Source organism: Strix uralensis, chromosome 20 (genome assembly GCF_047716275.1).
Source record: "Strix uralensis isolate ZFMK-TIS-50842 chromosome 20, bStrUra1, whole genome shotgun sequence".
In the NCBI taxonomy this organism is placed as follows: domain Eukaryota; kingdom Metazoa; phylum Chordata; class Aves; order Strigiformes; family Strigidae; genus Strix; species Strix uralensis.
In genome coordinates, this window is record NC_133991.1 from 9,730,791 (window position 1) to 9,751,406 (window position 20,616).

At 40.4% G+C, this 20,616-nt stretch overlaps 1 protein-coding gene across 6 annotated transcripts; it reads left to right on the forward strand.

Moving 5' to 3' along the window:
• The first annotated feature begins 144 nt into the window (after positions 1-144).
• Positions 145-20,590, forward strand: AKAP10 (A-kinase anchoring protein 10). Of its 6 annotated transcripts, none has more exons than XM_074889786.1 (16): positions 145-352; positions 1,817-1,885; positions 4,333-4,380; positions 6,690-6,872; positions 7,175-7,729; positions 9,196-9,294; positions 9,748-9,832; positions 10,194-10,317; positions 11,195-11,331; positions 12,417-12,561; positions 13,298-13,471; positions 15,650-15,759; positions 16,629-16,711; positions 17,298-17,350; positions 17,986-18,081; positions 19,169-20,590. In XM_074889786.1, coding segments are annotated over exons 2-16 (1,899 nt in total). In that variant the 5' UTR covers positions 145-352; positions 1,817-1,884; the 3' UTR covers positions 19,175-20,590. The 6 variants fall into 6 exon arrangements, 4 of the variants coding, with proteins under 4 accessions (XP_074745887.1, XP_074745883.1, XP_074745884.1 ...); XM_074889785.1 differs by lacking the exon at positions 145-352 and adding an exon at positions 435-508; XM_074889782.1 differs by lacking the exon at positions 1,817-1,885 and having other exon boundaries at positions 145-508.
• Positions 20,591-20,616: the final 26 nt, after the last annotated feature.

The window sequence follows — 20,616 nt, forward strand, 5'->3', positions numbered from 1 at the left end:
CGTGAGCTTCTTGCCCTTATCTAAGATGGCCGCCCCAACGCGCGGATTGGCTGGTCAGCCCGACGCCTGGGCGGCCATCTTGAGTGAGGCGGGGGCCGCGGCCGCATCCCGTCATGCTTGGCGGGCCGCCGGCTGCCCGGAAGAGGGAGCGGGGCGGTTGTTGACAACATGGCGGCCGCTGGCGCCTCCGCGGGAGGAAGAGGCGGAGGGAGAGGAGGCGGCGGGCGGAGGAAGGAGTCTCATTCATAGGGAGCCCAGCTCGCTGCCCTTGCCCCCTCCCTCCCCTTCTTCCCCCCTCCCCAGCGGCCGCCTCGCCCCCTCCCCGGCACCATGTCCTTCTTCAGGCGGAAAGGTAGGGGGGCGGCGGGCGGGAGGCCCGGGGCTGAGGGGCGGCTGCCTGCCTCGTCCCCCGCACGGCTGCTGGGCCCCGGCCCTGCCCCTCCGGGGACGGCGACCGGGCCCCGAGAGGAAGGTCGGCCCCTGAGGAGCGGGCTCCCCGCAAACGATGGTCAGTCCCGGCACCTCCCGGCGGCGGGGCCCTTTTCTTCCCTCGGGGTTCGGGGAAGAGGTCGGGGCGGGCCGGGGCTGTGCGGGGATCGCTGCTGCGGGACCGCGGGGTGGCGGCTGCCAGCGGGGCTCTCGCAGTGACTCGGGCAGCCCCAGCCGCGGGCGGTGTGGAGCGCCGGGCTGCAGCCTCCGTCCTTCCCGCGGCGGCTCTGGGGGTTTCCACCCTTGTGTGCGGGAGGAACGTAGTTTAGCAGCGCTGAAAAAGGTGACTTGTGCAGTTAGGTGGACTGTTATAAAATGTCTCGTACCTTTTGCAATTTTTAAGCCTTTTTACCTGTTGACAGAATATTTTTTTCACAATGCCAATATACATGGTTTTGTAAAAATATAATAGGCTACATATGTTACAGCAGTAGCTAAAAACCCAAACTGAAAAAGGGACCTCATCGTACTGAGTTCTTCATAAAAGCCAAAAGAGTCATTGACAATTTATTTTGTAATCTGTTGATGTTATGGAGCACAAGCAAGGATTTGAAATTTAGGACTCCTGAAATATTTATAATATTCCTATAGCACAAATGGATGTAGTTTAAATGCTTTTTGAGAGCGAAACATTTTGAAGGCACTTGTGCTACAGCTTGTGATGAAATGCGGTGTAGTGCACTTTCAATCTGCACGGTATGTGGTTTGAGTGGTTTTTGTTGAAAGTGGCACCTTTTAGGAAGGGCCTCTTGGGAAAGTAGTTCTGTTATCTCCTAATGCTGTAGTTCAAGCAATACGACCATTGCTCTTTCAGCAGTGGCTGCTACAACGCTCTCCTAAAGCATCTCTCAGTTACTAAAGCCCAAAATGTACATCTTGGGAGGCAAGACTGTAAATTAGGAGGAAAGAACACATTATCTGAGATGATGTTTTTTGCTGTTCACTGACTTCCTGTTATAAGCTTGCTTAGGCAGAGTAGCAGCATTGAAAAATTCTCTTTTTTTTGGTGGAGGTTAGTGCAATAATCCTGGAAGAAATGAGTTTAAACTTCTGTTCTGAAGATTCTTGAAACCCGCTGAAGGCTTTGCAAGTGCCGTAATCCCTTTTGGGGTGTTTACATACTAACGTTGAGCTGCAGAATAAAACTTTCGTGCTGCTTAGAAGCTGCTCAAAACCAGCTTCTGCTGCTTTGCTGATGAAGGGAATTGTGGAGCTAATGTTCCATCCTGATGCATAATCATAGGCACAATCTAAGCTTTGGCAAAAACTTTCTCAGGGAGAAAATAAAGAAATGTCTAATTGAGTATCTGTGTTACTTTGATTAAAGGTTCTTTGGTCAGAGAAGCAGAGTCAGAACTAAATGCCCAAGAGACATGCTGTTAAGGAGAGGAGAGAAGTAAGCTTTCATCTGGGTTGTACATAATATTGTTTTGTATAATCTCCACTTCAGATACTGGCTTTTAGAGAAGATCTTAAACTGCAGCTGGGAGAAAAGCAACAAATTAAGGCTTATGATAAGACTCTATGGACTAGATACATGCAGTCCAAAACCATATAAAAGCTTCAGTGTTCTTGGGTTGAGGTATTGTTAGGAGGATATCACATTGGGTAAGAATTAAAACAATTAAAAAAAATTAATTCATAGATTATAAAACTATTAACATGTAGAAAAATTAGAAACGATAGTGAATTTTTTTTTTTAGCATGGGCCTTAAAATAAAGGTCTAGAAGACTGAAGGTGGATAATAGATTGAGAAATTAAATTGTAACAGTTGAACCAGCAGCTGAGTGCTTGAGGGCAGATTATGACATTGTTATCACTGAAACAGCCAGACTACATGCTCATTCACTAGGGATATCTTGGAAATAACATACACAGTCCAGTTGGCTGCCTCTGAAGTTTTATATTGTTTTTTGTACACATACATGCGTGGACAGTTTAGGTTTGTTCATTCTTCTGTATTTCAAGATGTGAATTAAAATGTCACATGGCCGGCTTGTGTCGGTTTGCGTTACTGCTTTGTGAATGGGACTTGCTCCTGGCAGCTCTCACAGACTCCTAGTCCTTGGTCACCACGTACCGCAGTTATCTCTCTGGCTTCACGCAGACACCAAGTGACATCCGGTTTTTTGAGGAAATTGAAAGTAAATTCCTGTAGTGAAACTTTACTCTCTAAAATTTGGTTTTGTCACATATAGGAGTTTTCTTTTGTTCTTTGCTGTTAACTACTGCATTTTGTTCTGCTTGAAGCTGATGGGTACAAAAGAAGCCAGTGTATAAAGAGGTTAGGAACATGAACCAGGAGTTTGTATTACCAGTAATAAGTAGGTAATTAGAGAGGAACTGAGCAGTTGTTAAGAAGGAACAGATATATTTAAACTGAAAATAGGCTTATTGAGGACTCTCTGTTGACACTCAGGAATCATTGCAGATAGTTAGGAATTGGTTTGATAAATCAACTATTGGAGTAATTTTGGAAAGATAAAGCAATCGTAATACTTTACAGAGGTTGCTTTGTCCCTGTTGTACCTCAGTGTCACTTCAGACATGCAGATTTTTTTTCAGTGATTTTTCTCCTGCACATCAGCACACCCTCAGTTATGTAAAAGCTGGTTATTCTCACTGTTCACAGCTGCATATGGCTGCAAGAGTTCAGTCTTAAAAGCTCTTTTAACAGAGGCTTAAACCTCTATCAGAGAGGGAATGTGCTAGCTGCTAGCTTAAATCTTAAATGCTGAGTTGCCAATTCTCAGCCCTGCAACATTGATGCTTCTCGCAGCGAAGGCTGGCAGCACAGCAGTGCTGCTGCCGCCACCGTGCAGGACAATTATGTAACCAGAGATTGAAGCTTCCCTTTAAAATATTTAAAATACTTAGGTCAGAGTAGGAAAGGTTGGGGTTTTTTTTTGTAATCTGTTTGTGTTTTGTGATGTAAGTGTTTGATTGTGCTGAGTTATGATTTGTGGTTACGTTTGGAAGGACTCCCCAGTCGGTGTTCAGAGATGACCTATTTGTAGTAATAATCCCAGCCTGGAGCAGCCGGAGAAGGTTTCACTAGTAGATCATGTTCTTCTGTATCACCACGTAATTTGTTTCTCCTGCCATCCTGTTTATGTACTCCTTCTGTTTCTTTATTTTTGTTTCAAAGGGATCTCCTCATTTACATCCTTTAAAAATATTTTTTTAATTGCTTTTCCATCACAACTTTTTTTTACTATTATCTTCCCATCAGTTGCCATAAGTTTGATGATAGTTAAGCAATATTTTTTGTGAGAGCATTAACTGTTAGCGGTGTGTTTCCAGAACGTTTCTGTGGTATCCATCATGACTGAGGAGTCATGGGCTGGCTCTGGCTTTGTGGAGCTGGTTCCATGTACATCTCTTCGGCTGTGTGTGTGTTGCACTGCTCTTCCTGTAATAAGACAGAGATGTTGTTTTTAGACTGTGATTTCTGGTTCATAGAGAGCATCTGCCAGTGCCCTACACCTAAAACACATCTATTCTTTCCAGTTAATGCTATTTATTAAAGTAACCTTGAATGTAGCCTTGCTGTCATCATATAGACAGAAAGCATCTTTCTCAATGTTAATTTTAACATACTGTATTTCATTAAACTTAATTCACGGATGATAAGGTTCTGTTTTTGAAAATAAACTGACACAAGCTTTGAAAGCCTCTGTTCATTACTAGATGCGCAGATTTAAATGAGAGATGGGGTTTAACAAAATGATAGTTTACATCTGCTTCTAATACTTTCTGAAGTTGGGAATTTTATGTCCGTTCTCTGATAAATGCCGTTAGTCACCCAAAATAGTATTAACGTTTTCCTTTGTATTTTACAGTGAAAGGCAAAGAACAAGAAAAGACCACAGATGTGAAAGCAATTAGAAGTAAGATCGATATTTATTTTGTCTATAAATTCAGATATCTAATATCACCTACTATTTTTACTTTAACCAGTGGGATAATGTCTTCACAACTGAGCACAGATGTGACCTATGCATTAAAACCAAAACAACCCCAAAACTTCTGTTTCTGATTATTTATAGTAACTAATCTTTCCTAGTCATCTTGCAGAATCTGTGAGTACAGAAGGTTATTAAATTATGTCAGATATGAGCTTTAATTCAAAGTGATCATGCAATTCGGTCACCTTGCAAATAGTGGTTATTCCTTATCTACCATAAATTTCTTCTGAAGTTTCTTGATTATATGTATTATACTTTGCAGTTTTGAAAATGCAGCTTAACTGTGTCTAATTTGCAAAAGAGGCTGCCAGTGTGATTTAACTTTGACCGATGTGGATTGTGAGATTGAAGATCTGAATCTTGGTCAGAATGAATAGCTGTTCTAATGCTGCTCCACGTGATACAGAGATCTTGCTGCTAAATCTGTTAGGAGGGGGGAAAAAAATCTTGATGGGAAGGAAGTTTATAAACTGTGGGAAAACAACATCGTTTATTGTGTCAGTTTTTATTGCGATACTAAAAGGAGATGAGGTAATCTGTGTGAATCTGATCTGTTACTTTTATATCCTCAGACAAAATCCTGTTTCTGTACTTGTTAATGTGTTATCTGGATATCAAGAGAAAATTAAAGGCTTTTTTCACCTTGGTGGTCTGTCTTTCAAATCAAATATAGGAAGCAGTAAGTTACATCCATTTAATAGCACATGCTGTGATTTCAGTGCAACTACAATTTCTGATGACTAGCTGAAAGAGTTTACCAGGAAAAGGCTACAGTATGGTGACCCTGTAAATAAAAATAAATTTTCAATTTGTGATATTACACATTGTGAGCTGCTGCAAACAAGAGAGCATCTTTCCAATGTGGCAAGCAGCTACTCCATCATCTGTATGATGTTAGGTTAGCAGTGTGATGCTATCTGGAGGTTTTGGAACAGGAGTTTGATCCTTTGATAATGTAGAACAATTTTTCCTTGAATGTTTATAATACTAAATTTGAATCTAATTCACAAAAGTGTAAACCGTTAACGAGGAGTGTGGCTCTGGTTCTACTCAAGTAGCCTCCACCAAGTTTTCCCCAGTTACTGTCATCAGCCAAGCAACTGGCTGCCATCCATTGGCCTCAGAAAAAATGTGTTTTCTCCACTATTGCTGATATTAAATACCAGAAGCTTTGTAAGAGGTGGCAAGCGGTGTCTTGGTACCAGACACTGCAACTGGAGAAACACTTCGCAATAACTTAAACGTTTTAACGCTCCTTTACCATTACTCCTAAGGTGTCTGTTACCATGACATGCAAGTGTGAAATTGTCAACTTCTGTCATCATGTGTCATAAACTCGTGAATAAAAATAAAGTTATGCAGCATGGAAGTCATCAAAACCAAGTTGCTTGACACCTTGATGAAACACATCTTTAGGAAGTAGTGTGCTGAGATAACATGTCATTTGACTCGCATTATTTTTGAGTCAGAGGTGTAAGATGTCCTTGCATGACATCCTAATCAAATGCTATTTCCTGAGAGCTTTTGAAACTGCTGTGAGCATGTTTTGTTTTTTTAGCTTTGTTGTCAATTAACAGTCAGTTCATGCTTTTTCAATGGCATAGTTTTGTGTAAGGAAGTTCTTCTTTGTTCTCTTTGGGCTCAAATAGCCAGCCATGTTCTAGAACAGCTAGAGGAGGTTAAGGCTTATAACCTGGGTTTCATCAGAGATATTTCCTTGTGGCTTTTTTCTCTGAAAACCAAGCAGAGGCAAAGAAAATATTTTTGAAAAATGCTCCTGTTAAAACTCAGCTTTGTAGTTCAGAATTTTGTAACACATTTTAACCTTCAGAAAGGTATGGAAATGGATTGGCAAGAACATTGCAACTAAACTAAATTATTGACAAAGTATTAAGCTGTCACGATAGCGGTTATCAGGGAAGCAGGAAGACTCAGGAATAATATTTCATATGTAAAATTAGACTTGATGTCTTTTAGCTATTGAATAAGGAAAATACAGGTGGGTGGGTACCACTGATCTATTGGAAGTGAGTTTATTCTTGGTATAATAAAACTTGTTTACTTCTGTGGTCTTTACTCTTATCAGATCCTTGATCAAACATGACACACAATGGTACAATGATGTTTTTAATAAGATTGACGCTGGCGTATCTTGGGGTGCTTAGCATTGGCTGCTGCTTAGAAGAGATCTTGGGATCCTTGTCTTTTAATTATTCCTGTCTTGGTTCCAGCTCCAATACCAGTACATTCCCCTCAAAGAAGCACTAGAAATCATGCCTTGCTGGAGGCTGCAGGACCAAGCCATGTGGCAATTAATGCCATCTCTGCCAACATGGACTCTTTTTCTAGCAGTCGGACAGCTGCCCTTAAGAAGCAGCCAAGTCACATGGAAGCTGCTCATTTTGGAGACTTAGGTAAGGCTTCATCAGCTCTGTAATGTCAACTTTTCTTTTTATTCTGTGTATATTACCGGTATGCTCACCATCCTTTGGTTTTCAGGCAAGTAGATTAGGTAATTTAAAAATTTGACTGCTGTTACAATAGCATCTGTGTTACCCTAGAAGGGTTTTGAATGGGGACAGCATGTTTGTTTAAGAGGTTCCTTTGCTTTGTGTACCACCATTATGTTGGAATTGTCTCTTCACCAGTTGCATTGCAGGACATTTTTGTATCAAATACCTATGTCTGTAGTCATTCCCTGAATATTTTTCTTTAGGCAGATCGTGTCTGAATTACCAGGCTCAAGAGACCAAATCAAGCCTTTCAAAGACCCTTGAACAAGTTCTGCAGGACAATGTAGCCCTCCCTTATTTTATCCAGTTTATGGAACTACGCAGAATGGAACACTTGGTTAAGTTTTGGTTAGAGGCTGAAAGCTTTCACTCCACAACATGGTCCCGTATAAGAGCACATAGCCTGAACACAGTTAAGCAGAGTTCGTTGGCAGAGCCAGTGTCACCCTCGAAACAGCAGGAAATTGTGTCGTCTTCTCCAACTGGATTGCTTGAGGAGAGACTGGAGGATTCTAGCACAGTCCATCTGCTCAGGACCAAGCCAGTGGCTTCGGACAAGAATGACAGAACTAGCAACAGCCAGAACCACATGCTCTCGGGTCAGGAGAGTGACAATGCCAGTGTTCTTTGTCTAAGAAAATCTGAGACAGGGACCCATCCTGTTCCAGCTGATCAGCAAGAATCTTCCAAGCTTACAGTATCAAATAGAAACAGCCCCTCCTCTGCACTAAAAGACTTGTCAGGAAAACTCATGAAAAGTAAGTGCCGTGTCTTCCCTTTCTTTAAAAAGGTGGGGAGATGGGAACGCACGAGCTGCTGCTTGCTTTGTGTGGTGAGCTGCCTCAGTTCTTGTGTGTTCTTAGTAAGTATGATGTGATGTTACAAGGAAGAAAATAATTTTGTGTATCAGTAATGTTAACTTGCTGTATAAGCTAATGGTCAGTTTGAGTTATGTATTGTTTGACTGGTTGTTTAAAAATAAATATTCTGCTGAAGAGACTTCAAAATCATTACGTACTCTAATAAGCTTAGGTTACTTCTGTTCTTACATGTGTAAGCTTAAGAAATGAAGATGAACATTGCAATGCCCCGTTCTTCCCCCACCCATCCCAACTTAAAAGAATTGCAGAAAATTTGGATGATGGGGCTGAGAGTTGGTAATTAACTTTACACAGAAGGTAAATATCCTGTATCATGTAAAATGACATAAGTAATGGTTACTACAGACTTCTAGAGATTTTTGTGTGGAATGTACTGTTTTTGTTCTTGGATTTATTTGATAGAGTTCCTCCCCTTGTAACCGATTTGTTCTCATTTGGATTCCACCTCTCCAGAGGCTACTGGAAGTAAGGATGAAATTAAAATATTTCCTTTTGGTAGTAAGCTACACGCACAGTAACCTGTTTCTCTACTTGCATCTACTCAGTCCTCCCTCATTTGTGCAAGTCTACGGACAAAAAGGAAACACTCCTTTCTGCATATTGGTTCCTTTTGTTGGCCCAACTGTTTCCTTGTGTGCATCCCTTTCTCTTGCTGTTTGTCTTTCTCATGTAGTTGTTTATCATGTAGCTCCACAATACATAACCTCAGCCCCAAAGTAGCTTAAACAAGCACAGTGATACTTTAGTGATGAAAAGCACCTCTGACTTTCTGACATCTAAAGAATTTGTAAGTACTAGGTAGTTTTTGAGAAATCTGGAAAGTCTGGAGTGTACTGGTTTTCCCTCTTCCAAAGCAGTGTCCCAACTCTTGAAAGATAACACGTAAAGCATACATCTTGTTCTGAGGCATCCCATTTAAAGTTTATTTTTTTCTTTTAATTCCTTTATAATGCAAGTGGTTTATATTCCCTATGATAAGAGCTAGAAATTGGGAACTTCACTGCAGTTCTTGTCAGAAAGGTGTTACTTCTGGGACTAAGGTGTGCAGCTGAGGAAGAGGGTGGTGTCTCATCTGGTGGAAGGGAATTCAGAGCTGTGTTGCTTTATTCCATCTCACCAGTCAGTCCGTGCTGGGCTTACTGGGACCTGGCCAGAGGTAACACAGTCACTGTAGCTTGTCAGTAGCGAAGCGTCGAACAGTGGACTGAAAGCTTCATGGGAAGGAAATGTGTTGCTAATAATTAGATACTTGCTTTTCTGAAGAGCAGATGTTTGTTGTTCACTCCTCATTTTAGACCTGTGCCAAGGACTTCAGAGTTTGATTCTGTATTTCTTCCTTGTAGGTATAGAACGGGATGCAGTTAGTACTTTTACCAAATATATTTCTCCAGATGCTGCTAAACCAATACCTATTACAGAAGCAATGAGAAATGACATAGTTGGTAAGAATGCATACTGCCTACTCATTTCAGAGCTCCCTTCTTCCCTGCAAAAATGTATCTTGAATACCACACACATTCATATTTCTTTTTATTTTCATGAATTTTAAAGTTGGTTGTAAAAGGATAGTAGATCGCATTACAGGTATCAGTGGATCTGACCTTTCCTACTGAAAGGTGCAATATCCCTAGCAGAACTTAGAGAGACATTGCTTAAATTAGTGAAAGAAGTCCTGGTGGTTATGGAAGGAATTCAGATTTGAGTCTTAGTCACATATTTTAGCCATAATATTATAATTCAGCTATCTACAGGACTTTAAAAGCTCTTTTTGCACAATCAGAACCAGATGAGTCTGGTGGATTTGAACTGCAATTTTTCATTAACTAGTGCATTTGGCTGATTGAGCTGAAAGACGTGAGTGATGATGTTAAAAATAACCTGGTCTTTCTTTGCAGCAAAGATTTGTGGGGAAGATGGACAAGTGGATCCCAACTGTTTTGTTACAGCACAGTCAATAGTGTTTAATGCAATGGAACAAGAGTAAGTTGATTGAACGGTTTGGCTTCTTGTGTCTGTTGTCCTTTTGCAAAAGGTGCTTCTGTTAAAAATGCTTATGGAGGCATAACTGTATAATCACTTTTTTGTGCAGTCTTCTATATTTGAAACTGCTCAGATATCTTCTTTCAAATCCATTCTTGTGATCACTTGCTAAAGTTTTATGTGCATGCTATTATTGCATTCTCTGTCTGTCTTGTGTCATTTGTACCTGCACTGTTTCTGGCTTGTTTTGCTTTTACCTGACTCACAGTATAAGACTTCTGGGGTAAGAACTAATTGGTTCATAGGGTACCTTGAACGCTGTTGACCCTTAATAACTAATTGTTATTCTGTCTTTGTGCAGGCACTTTAGTGAATTTTTGCGAAGTCATCATTTCTGTAAATATCAGATTGAGGTGCTGACTAGTGGGACTGTCTATCTGGCTGACATACTTTTCTGTGAATCAGCCCTGTTCTATTTCTCTGAGGTGAGTCCTAGGGTTTGGGTTTGCTTTTTTTTATTCCTTTCTATGAAGCTGAGAAAACTATTCATCCCCTGATGGCTCCAATAAAGACACCCTAAATATAATAAAAGGTGTATCTTTTTCTGGGAGAAAATGCATTAAATAGTTTCCTGCCCATGTGTAGAACCGTTTCAGATGTTAAAACCTGTACACCGTATTGTAACGTGAGTATTCGTGTATATCTTCTCCAGTTAGTGAGTACTTCTAAGTGTCTCTTTGCTTTGTAGAAGCTTTGATATAGTCATCTTAATCTTCCCAAATGAAGCAGTGACTTTGAATGCCTTAAGCATTCTTACAGATAACAAAGAATTCACTAGCTTTACATAGAGAGGGTACCAGATTGGAATGTGGTAGGTTAAATGTATGATTTTACAGTTGCTGGGTCCTATACCTTTAGGGAATCATCTGTTAGTGGTAAAATACTTGTTCTGATAGTCTGACAAGCCAGTGTAGTTTGAAACAACGAGCTGGGAAGCTGAGACAGGATGCTGAGTTCAGTGTAAGCTAGGCATAGCATGAAAGTAGTGTTTCCTCTGTCTTTAGTATAATACAAGTAAGTAGTTGTTTGGGAACTAAATGTGAAAATCAGTACAAAAAAGAAATGTCACAAGTTTTTTCTTTTTTTTTTTTGAAAAAAAAAAACCAAAACAAACTAAATCTGCCTGCAGCACTGTATCTGAAAATTTAGAATATTCATATGCCCTGGTGACAGTTTTGCATCATTAATATATGGACTATGTTTCTTGTTTTAAATGGGAAGGATCAGGTTTGTCTATGCTTATTTAAAAGTTTTTTGCTAAAACTTCTTTAATTTCTCCTCTTTTTTTAATTTCCCTTTCAGTACATGGAGAAGGAAGATGCAGTTAATGTATTGCAGTTCTGGTTGGCAGCAGATAACTTCCAGTCTCAACTTGCTGCCAAAAAAGGCCAGTATGATGGGCAAGAAGCACAGAATGATGCCATGATTTTATATGACAAGTGAGGGAGTTCAGCAATTATTTGTTTCTGAAGCTCTAATTTTGTGCTTGTAGCTTTGTGTTGCACCGTGCAAAAGGAACTTTTCCAACCATAACTGCAGTCTTGCACTGTTAACGCTGAAACGCATTTTATTAAGGTGGCCGTCGATATATATGCACACAAGAACTTTTAAAATTTTTATTTATACATAAGGAAAAAATCCTTATGAGGACTCCATTCTTAAACAGAATTCACCCTTTCAGGAGTTGATTGCTTGAGTTAATGTTTGGTCATGAAATATCAAAGCCAATTGGTTGCCATATGAAAATGTAAAGGATTTAAACCTAATAGCAGATGCATCACTGTAGGAAAAACCTTAAGGTTCAGATACTATTACCCATTTAAAGTAGGCTGTAGGAGCTGTTTTCACTCATAGTAAAAGCCAAATAGTGCTTGCTCTTAGTATTTCAAAATATTTTGGGTTTTTTTAAGGAAGAGGCCTGATCCCCTTTAATACCATACTTTCACTCTCAGTAGTGTCACTTTTTTCCTTTATTTTGTGCTTCACCTTAGTGATAAAGCAACTGGAAGGCAGACATCAAAACTGCTTCCAGAGAAAGTTTGTTCTTAAGCTTAAGTGTGAGACTCATTGCCATAAGCTTGTTGAGTTATTACCCTAGTAGGAAATAATAATTGGAGAGGAAGAAAACATTTCACTCTGACTTTCATCAGTCATCCCTCCACTCCATCCAGAAACTCAGTTTTCAATGATGCAATGAGTAGAGCAAATGCTGCTTCAGAGTTCTGGGTGTTTCCTGCTTTCCTGCTACAAAGCTGTGTAAGACTCTGCTCATCAGTAGTCACGTGATGCTCTGTTTCTTTTATCTGTATTTTCAGGGCAAGGCTTTATCAAAAATGTTTCTGTGAATTGGATATTTTCTTCCCCTGTAGATAGGGAGGATCAGTTGTATGTATATTTTTGAAGCCAGCACTGTCTGGTGGCTGCAGCGTGGTTAATGGTCTTTGGTAGAAAGGACAGGTACTAACCACCTGCAAAGTTTTGCAAATCCTTTTGTGTTGTCTTCTTCCCCTGTCCGGTGCTGCAGGTACTTCTCCCTTCAAGCCACGCATCCTCTGGGGTTTGATGACTCGGTGAGGTTAGAGATTGAATCCAACATCTGCAGGGAAGGTGGTCCCCTCCCTAACTGTTTCACTACTCCCTTACGGCAGGCATGGACGACCATGGAGACGGTGAGATACCTGCTTCAGAATGGTTTTGGCCGTTAGTAAAGATGATGTGGAGATTGTGCAGTGTGTCAAGTGTTCCCTGCAGCATCTCTGATTTGTCCTGTTCTTGTACTGACTTCCGTTTACCTGGATAATAGAACAGCTTTACTAAAACTTGCTGGATTATTTTCCCCAGCCTGAGTTGAAAAGATACTACAGGCTGTTAATTCTCTGTGAAATGTTTGTCTTGGGTGATTATTGCATTTTAATAGAAGTAACAAATTTCTTCCCATGTGAATTGCTATCAACAGCTTATTATATACCTTTAGAAAATCTTCCTTCCTGCTAGTAGCAGTTGTTTGCAAGCCTAGTACCAGTGATGTGGCTAGCAGTGTAACTCTGGGATACATAGAGATCAGTGACTTGATTCTGGAGCTGCAGGTGATTTTTTTGAACAGCATAGCAAAATAACTGTAAGCCTGTTGGGTCATCAGGCTTTAGTAGGGGGAGGAAAAAAAATCTGAATTTCAGTTCCAGTTACTGGAGGATTTGGTTAATACAGTTATTTTTGTTCATTTTGCAGTAGGATTCAAATCTAAAGCAATGCAGTCACTAATCTGGAATAATTCCATGTGTGGACACTTGTGTACCATGTACACAAGGACTGAGATGTTTGTGTGTCCCTTCTGTTCTGCGAACAATCTACAGTAATTGTGCAGACCAGCCTTGATTAAAGAGGACTCCTTCTTCTGTCTCTCAGGTTTTTTTACCTGGTTTCTTGTCCAGCAACCTTTACTACAAATACTTGAATGATCTCATCCATTCAGTACGAGGAGATGAATTTCCAGGAGGGAATATTGCACTGAGTATTCATGGCCCTGGTAGCTCGCCCGATAGCGATTCTATAGGGGGCCCGGATGGCTCTGCCTCCCAGGTACGAGTTTTGTGGTTTGATTCTGTTACAGGAAACGCTGCAGTCGCTTTTCTGTATCGATATCAAAGTTCATATGTTGTAAGGAAACATCTTGTAATTTGAAGCTTCCCATTCCACTTTAACATTAAAGCCCGTGTTATATTAGGACATGTTTAATGTACCTGCTGCTAAGTTCAAACAGTATTGGCATGGAGGGGTATCCATCGTATTTGTTGTGCTCAAAACTTGTACTGCTTCTAGCCCTTTTCATCAAAGTTACATTTTTATTAAGCTGTTAATATTCACTGGAGACTGTTTCATAGTGCCAAACATTTAAGAATGCTTTTTATTAGAAATAACATTTTTTTGTTCAATACCATAGTTACAACTTTAGGCAAAAATTGGCACTTGTGAATATGCTATAGAATTTAAATAGAACTGAGCACGCAAAGCTTGCATATTTATATTAAAGTGCCAGATCTTCTGTGCTGACGAGTCCACTCGGTTGTACGGTTTAAGGCCTCTACCTGCTCAAACACAGAGCAATGACAGTTAATAGCTGACCAGGTGGTCGCCAGTTTGTCTCCGCAGACTTTTCCCTACTATGGTTCTCAAGCTAGCTAGTCGTGCTGGTCTGATAGAAAATGGCCACACTCCTGACCTTTCCAAAAGAGAGCTCTGACACTACTGTATTACCCCCGAGATGCTCTGAGCTGGGGGGTGATACCTGAATTTTGTTTGCATGTGTATAGTTTGATGTAAAGCTGGGCATGAAAAAGGTCCATTGCTGAGTAAGGCATTCTAATAATTCATTAAGAGTGATTAGAACTGTGTGGCTGCTTCTTTGCCATACTGTGTAGAAACAAGAGTGTAACGGGGCTCCTTCGGCTCTGTTACCCTTCCAGAGCCACTGAGAAGTGTCTGCTGTGTGTTTGCCCTTTGCATGGTGCCCTGGTTGTGGGCCAGCATCTTTCTTTTTTATTGCCTTTTGTGGTGCTGAGTTGAGAGCTGTGTTCTGTGGGCCTAGCCTCAGAAACGGGCGGTGGAGCTCCTTACACTCTGAAACCATCCCAGTAATGTCAGAGATGTGTTTTTAACCAAGAGTTGTCTGTTCCACAAGTTCTAGCTTTGCTTAATTCAGATGTGAAAGAAGTGAGGATAAGCAGATTCTAGCTTATCTGTAACCAGGTCAGCTTGCAAACTGCAAGCCCAGCTGAGAGCAGAAAAGCTAAGTGAGAACTGCTTCTGCTGAATTGCTTTTATTGAATGCTGCAGTGCCACCATGGGTTTTAAATCCAGTATCTACACCAACATTATTGATGTACTGTGTTTCAGGCAACTTGGAAGCTGTACTACGTGCTTGTAATGTTTTTAAACCTCCTAGTTTGCAAGGAGATAATATTCCCCCCTAGTTCCAAAGTGGGAAATAAAATCTGTGTTCTTGAAATATCCTGCTACTTGATAGTCTGAGCAGGAGAAACTGCTGGTAATTGGCTTGCATGGACAATTTAGGAAATGAAATGCTGCATTTTGTGGTGTGTATTCCTACTTAACTGAACAGGAGAATCTCTGGGTCTCTGCATATTTTTGCATAAAGATCAGCACTTACACGGAGCAGCAGGAAAGGAGTTTGCAAAGTAGCTGCCATAAATGTTTCTGTTCTGTGTTAAGGTGCTAATAGATTGCTGTGCATTTGTGCTCTCCCTGCTGTGGTTCTAATGTTTCCTTGGCTTTTTTCATAATCTTACATAAATACTCCAGGCCAAAAGATAAATGTTTGTTCTCTGTGTATGGGGGAAGTGCAGGGTGTCTGGGAATTGCTTAGCAAGTCTGTGAGAGGAATGAGTGAAGCTGCTGCAGCTTTTGAGGTAGTTCAGTGTTAGGTATTCACAAATAGTTTGCCTGCACAGACAGATCTGTTCAGCTGCTGATGCTTAGACAGCAGTCCTTACACGTATGTATGCTGACCTGTATATTGTGTCTTTGGCTCTGTTCATATAACTTTGTCATCCTCTGTTTAAAAACAATGTCACACTGCGTTAGGAATTCATTGCTGTGTAGATGCTCTCTAATTCTTTTATGCTTACTTAGAGACTTGATGGAGGTTTATCTAAGTGTAAAAGCACTAAAATTGCAGTTTTGATAAGAAGCTATTAGTTGTCTGCATTGGGCACTAATACTTAGAATTTTTATTTGTAGTCCAATGTCAAAAAGGCTAATGTTAAAATCCTGAAAAATTTTGATGAAGCAATAATTGTAGATGCTGCAAGTCTGGATCCAGAATCTTTATATCAACGAACATATGCAGGGTAAGGTTCGTTCAGTGTATCTAATTCTTTCTAGTTACGTGTTTCGCCTCTGTTTTATTTTTGCTGTGTCCTCCTGTGTGGAGAGTACACATAAATGCAAGATCTTGCAATCTTAGTGCATGTCTCAATATTTGAAAGTAAATTTATTTCAATAATGTAATTTAACACCAATGTCATATTTCTCTGACAAGAATGGCAGCCAGAAAAATACTTTCAGTTGGTTTTTTCTCTTAGCTGTTATTATTCTTTGACTCCAAAATACAGCTAAGTAGTTCTTATTTGGGGTTGGAACAGGAAAAAAAAAAATCTCAGGCACCTTTGATATTGTAATGTGGAACTCTGATTTCTCCCTACCCCTATGGTAGAGAAGGGCTTATGCTTAATTTCTTTAGCAGATTGCACAGGTGTTCTTCTGTTTCTTAAGTTGCTCTTTGTTAAAGCTCTTCTGCTCTGTGGGTCTCATACAGAAATTCTTTGTTTCTATGGCTACCTTGCTCTTCTATTGTATGCCAGTCTTCTGTCCTTTTGGGTACTGTAAACTGTTTTCTCCCTAATGACATGTTTTTACCATAGTGCAGAGCACTTGCTAGCACTGCCTGTTGATGTTACCTGATTGAGTCATTGAAGCATTTGCCTGCTTCTAGTTTCTAGAAGAATTTCTAAGATGCGCTTCGAATTCAGATATGTGAGAAGAGCGGGAGATTTTTCCCAATGTATCAGTTTTGGGTAGAAGAGGTGGTAATTGGTAAAATGTCAGTCTTCTGACACTAGAGTCTTCATTGTGGTGGCTTTCTTGTTTTCCTGACTGGCAGCTTTCCATAATGCCAAAGTTCTTTTGGTAACCTGCGTGGTTCTTTTCCTCTCTTCAGGAAGATGACGTTTGGACGAGTCAGTGACCTGGGACAGTTTATCAGAGAATCTGAACCAGAGCCTGATGTCAAAAAATCAAAAGGTTTGTTTTCCTCTTTCTCTCCATTTCTGTAAACATCTGCAGAACTGCTCTCTTCCTTACTGCAGTCAAGATAAGCAAGATTCTTGACTTTTTCCAGATCTATTTTAACCCAAATAGAGTTGCTTAGGGGATCGCCCTGTACTGAGGCAAAACCCACCTCTAGCCCAACTTCCTATCCAAATTCTGCTTTTTCTGGTCCAGCTGGACTCTGGGAGTATGAGCAGCCTGTGGGAGTTGGAGCTGTCGATGGAACCTGGCAGGGATGAAAGCTGCTAGCAGCTGAGCTGATGATCAGACCCTCAAAGATTTGGTCTTGAGATGAAAAAGAACTTCAGCTCTCCACATGCTTCGCACCCAGTTTGGGATCTGCTGTTAATGCTGTTTTTCAGCTCTGGTAGAGAGGAATGGTTTGGGCTCAGTGTCTAATGAACCATGGCTCCACATAATCCCCTGTCTTTCATGCTGCTTTTCTGTGTTCTCTAACACCAGCAGTGCAAACCCTTCAGAAGTATGGAAGGAATTAGCTTTTACAGAGGTGTGCCACAGAGTTTGCTAATATACCTTGCTGTTTTTTTATCTCAATTAGGGTCCATGTTTTCACAAGCAATGAAGAAATGGGTTCAAGGAAACACAGATGAGGTGTGTCCTCTTTTATGTTGTCCTTGGGACTTACTTTACAGGGTACATTAGGGAAATGAAGTATTGAAGTTCTTAATCCTGGCTGTTTCTCTGAGTATCTTTCTGATGCACCAACAAGAACTGTTAGACTCTGTGTGCTAAATATAATTTGATTGCATGCATGTGTGAAACTGGTTTGATTTTTGCCAGTGCTTGCTGGTTTAACTAATATAATGGTTAACTGTGTGCTTGCAGTCAAGGTTTTTCTTATTATGGTGTTATATATCTACAATTAGGAATGTAGATGCTGTTGCTCTTTGTGTTTTACTGTGAAGTGACCACTGTATATGGGTTACAGGTTGCGTTTTTCGCCCTCAGAGAGGGGCTTGGATAAGTCCCCTGCAGATAAGCCTAAAAACTTCACTAACTCTCTTGAAAATAGCATCAAGGTATAAATACTCACGATAATTGAAGTTAATGCTGTACTTGGAAGCCAGGTGCATTTCCATCAAGGGAGGATACATTTACTACAAGTCGCAGAGGTGTGAAGGTTATCTGCATCTCCAGGGTTGAGGGTGTGAATTATGCTGAGAGGACTGTATTTTTATTTTAAGAACTTGAAGCTATCTATTTTTGGGATGTTTTTTCTACGGCAGGCTCAAGAAGAGATGGCTTGGAGGATAGCAAAGATGATAGTCAATGACGTTATGCAGCAGGCGCAATGTGAACAGCCTTCGGAGAAGGTTACGAAGGTGAGGGGGTGGAAAGGCTGCCTGTCTTTATCTGATTTAAGCCAGACTGTGGGTGGAGCAGAGCTCTCGCTTGCCTTCCTAGTGCATCTGAAACCCACACTGGTAAATGTTCAAACTGGCGTGGCATGATATGAAGAAACAAAGGTTGGAAGTGTTTCAGCCTACGTATGATGTAGGAATTTCTTAACAGACATCTGTAATGGTTCTCCTGTGCAAGCTCTAAAATCGTCTTTGTTCATTTCGAGTCTTTGCAAACTGCCTTGTTAGTTAAAAGGGTGAGTTGTGTTGCAGGGTCAATACCTAATTCCTCATTTGAATTCACACTTGCTGTTTCGTGTTAATGAATACTGGTATTTTTGCCTAAAGTGTCAGTAAAACTCAGCAGGGGGAAAGTTGTCTTGTTGGCTGCACTAATGTATGCAGTGCTGTGTCTAACACTCTAAAGAAGACGTGGTAGCCCTGTCCGTAGGCAGGTGGTTCAGTGTTGTGTATTGTTGTTCAGTGACTTTGTCATTGTACAAATCCACATCTTCTCTGTTTAAAAAAACCAGTTCTGATGCAGCAGTAAGATTTTTGTGAAATGATAACAACAATTTACAAAGTTAATATCTGGTACTTCTGGCTCTCACGCATCTGGCTTTTTTAAAATGAACTTACGCTGGTTTTAATTATTGAAGGTAAACATGTGCCAAAGCCCAGTTATCAGACCCAAACGGATGGATCCATAGTTTCACCACGTGACTGTTTTCTTTTTAGTAGAGCAGTTACATTTAAATGACTTGTATAATGATTCCACTTCATAGCTTGGCTACAAATGATATAATTCCAGTCTGTCTAGATGAAAAGGTCACTCAGCACAGTATTTAGAAATATCAAGTGGCTGCAGATGCTCTGGATTCAATTAGGCAAGGATGGTTACAGTAATCAGAAGGTTGAGTGTGTTGTGGGATTAGTTGTGGGTTTTTTCTCTCCCACACGCATAAACATACCTGGCTTCAACACTTTTAAACATGAAATGTCTTTCTATTGCGATTGCCTTGTAAGTTTTAGGGTAAAATGAACTCTAACCCTGTTTTTCCTTTTCCAGCTATGATTTTAGAAGTGCCAGAACAGGAAATCTGGTTTTCCGCTTCGAGAATGAGTGACTTTTCCCTTTTGGTGGATTCTTTAACACAGCCAATAAAAAACAAAGCACTGTTACTCCAACCGCTGAAATCTCCCTCGTTTATAAGGAAGAATTAAAAAGAAGCAATCCTGTACCTCCACTGTAGAGCGTGAAGAAACACTTTTTCCTGTTGTATGTGGCATTCCCAATAATGATGGTTTTTAAAGAGATGAAGACGCAGCTTACAAATGTGTCACTGAGAAACTGTGATCAACTTCACAAATACTTGACCCTGTCTCAAAAAGACTTAAGCAAAATATCTGGAATGGGACACAAGCCACAACAGAGGGGAAGGTTTTGCTGTAGTTTCTAGTTCTACTACTTGTAATTTTTAAACACATAATGGGAAAGGCCGTGGGGTGTGTCCCCAGCATTGGCCATTGGAGAAGTGAACCTGAAACGGTGAATTCATTGGCAGTGAATGACCTAAAAAGTTCTAAGTTTTATTTTTCCTTACTTGAAATAGATGCGTATTCAACTGTAAGATAAATGTATTTTACTTCATAACTACATTAACTTTGAAGGCAGCGTAGAACGATCAGGAGCGAAGTCTGGACAGTGTAACTCTTCCTTGTCGAGCTTGTACACCTGCAGGCACAAATCCCCTGCCTCTAACGCAGAGCAGACTCGAAAGCCAGTCTTGCACTTGTGCAACCCTCTGCTCCCGAGCCACGGCTCCCAGCGCAGCCCACGGTTTGAGGAGATTGTACCCTGTAGACTGCTCCATTTTCTTTTCTCTCCATCCCACAAGCAAGGAAAAAAGTAATTGCTGCCATTCTCCATAGCTTGTTGTCCTCCAGCCAACATAGTATCTAATTCCAGATGTTTGGTTTACAAAGAAAATTTTTAACGACCTCTGGCCTTCTCCCTGACATTGTCAACACTTACAACTTGCAAAACCTTTAGTTTAAGTAAAAAAGCCACTGTGTTACACAGCACCTCTATCTTTTTTTTTTTTTTCCCGGTCAATTGGTTTTGCAGGGTATCAGAAGTACTCAGTGTCTCACTGTTATGTTATCGCTGCATTTTTAGTATACAACACTTCTATTTTGGGTTTTTTGTTTTATGATTGCTTTTTTCCTCAAACTTTGCGAAGAACTCGAATCATCTCCAATGTTCAGAATTTCTTGATTGACTAGCAAGTGTTATTCTGTTGCAATATTCAATTGTATAGAGACACACTGTATTGTCTATAAAAAAGCAAAAAAGGCTGTGTATAGGTTTTTGGTACTATGTACCACCTCTTATTTCTCTCATGCCCAAGTATTCATGTACTTAAAACATACTATATTTAATTGTGTTTTGATTTAAAATATATAAATATTAAAATTTGTGTCAATTTTCTGTTGTGATGGGATTTGACTTTACAT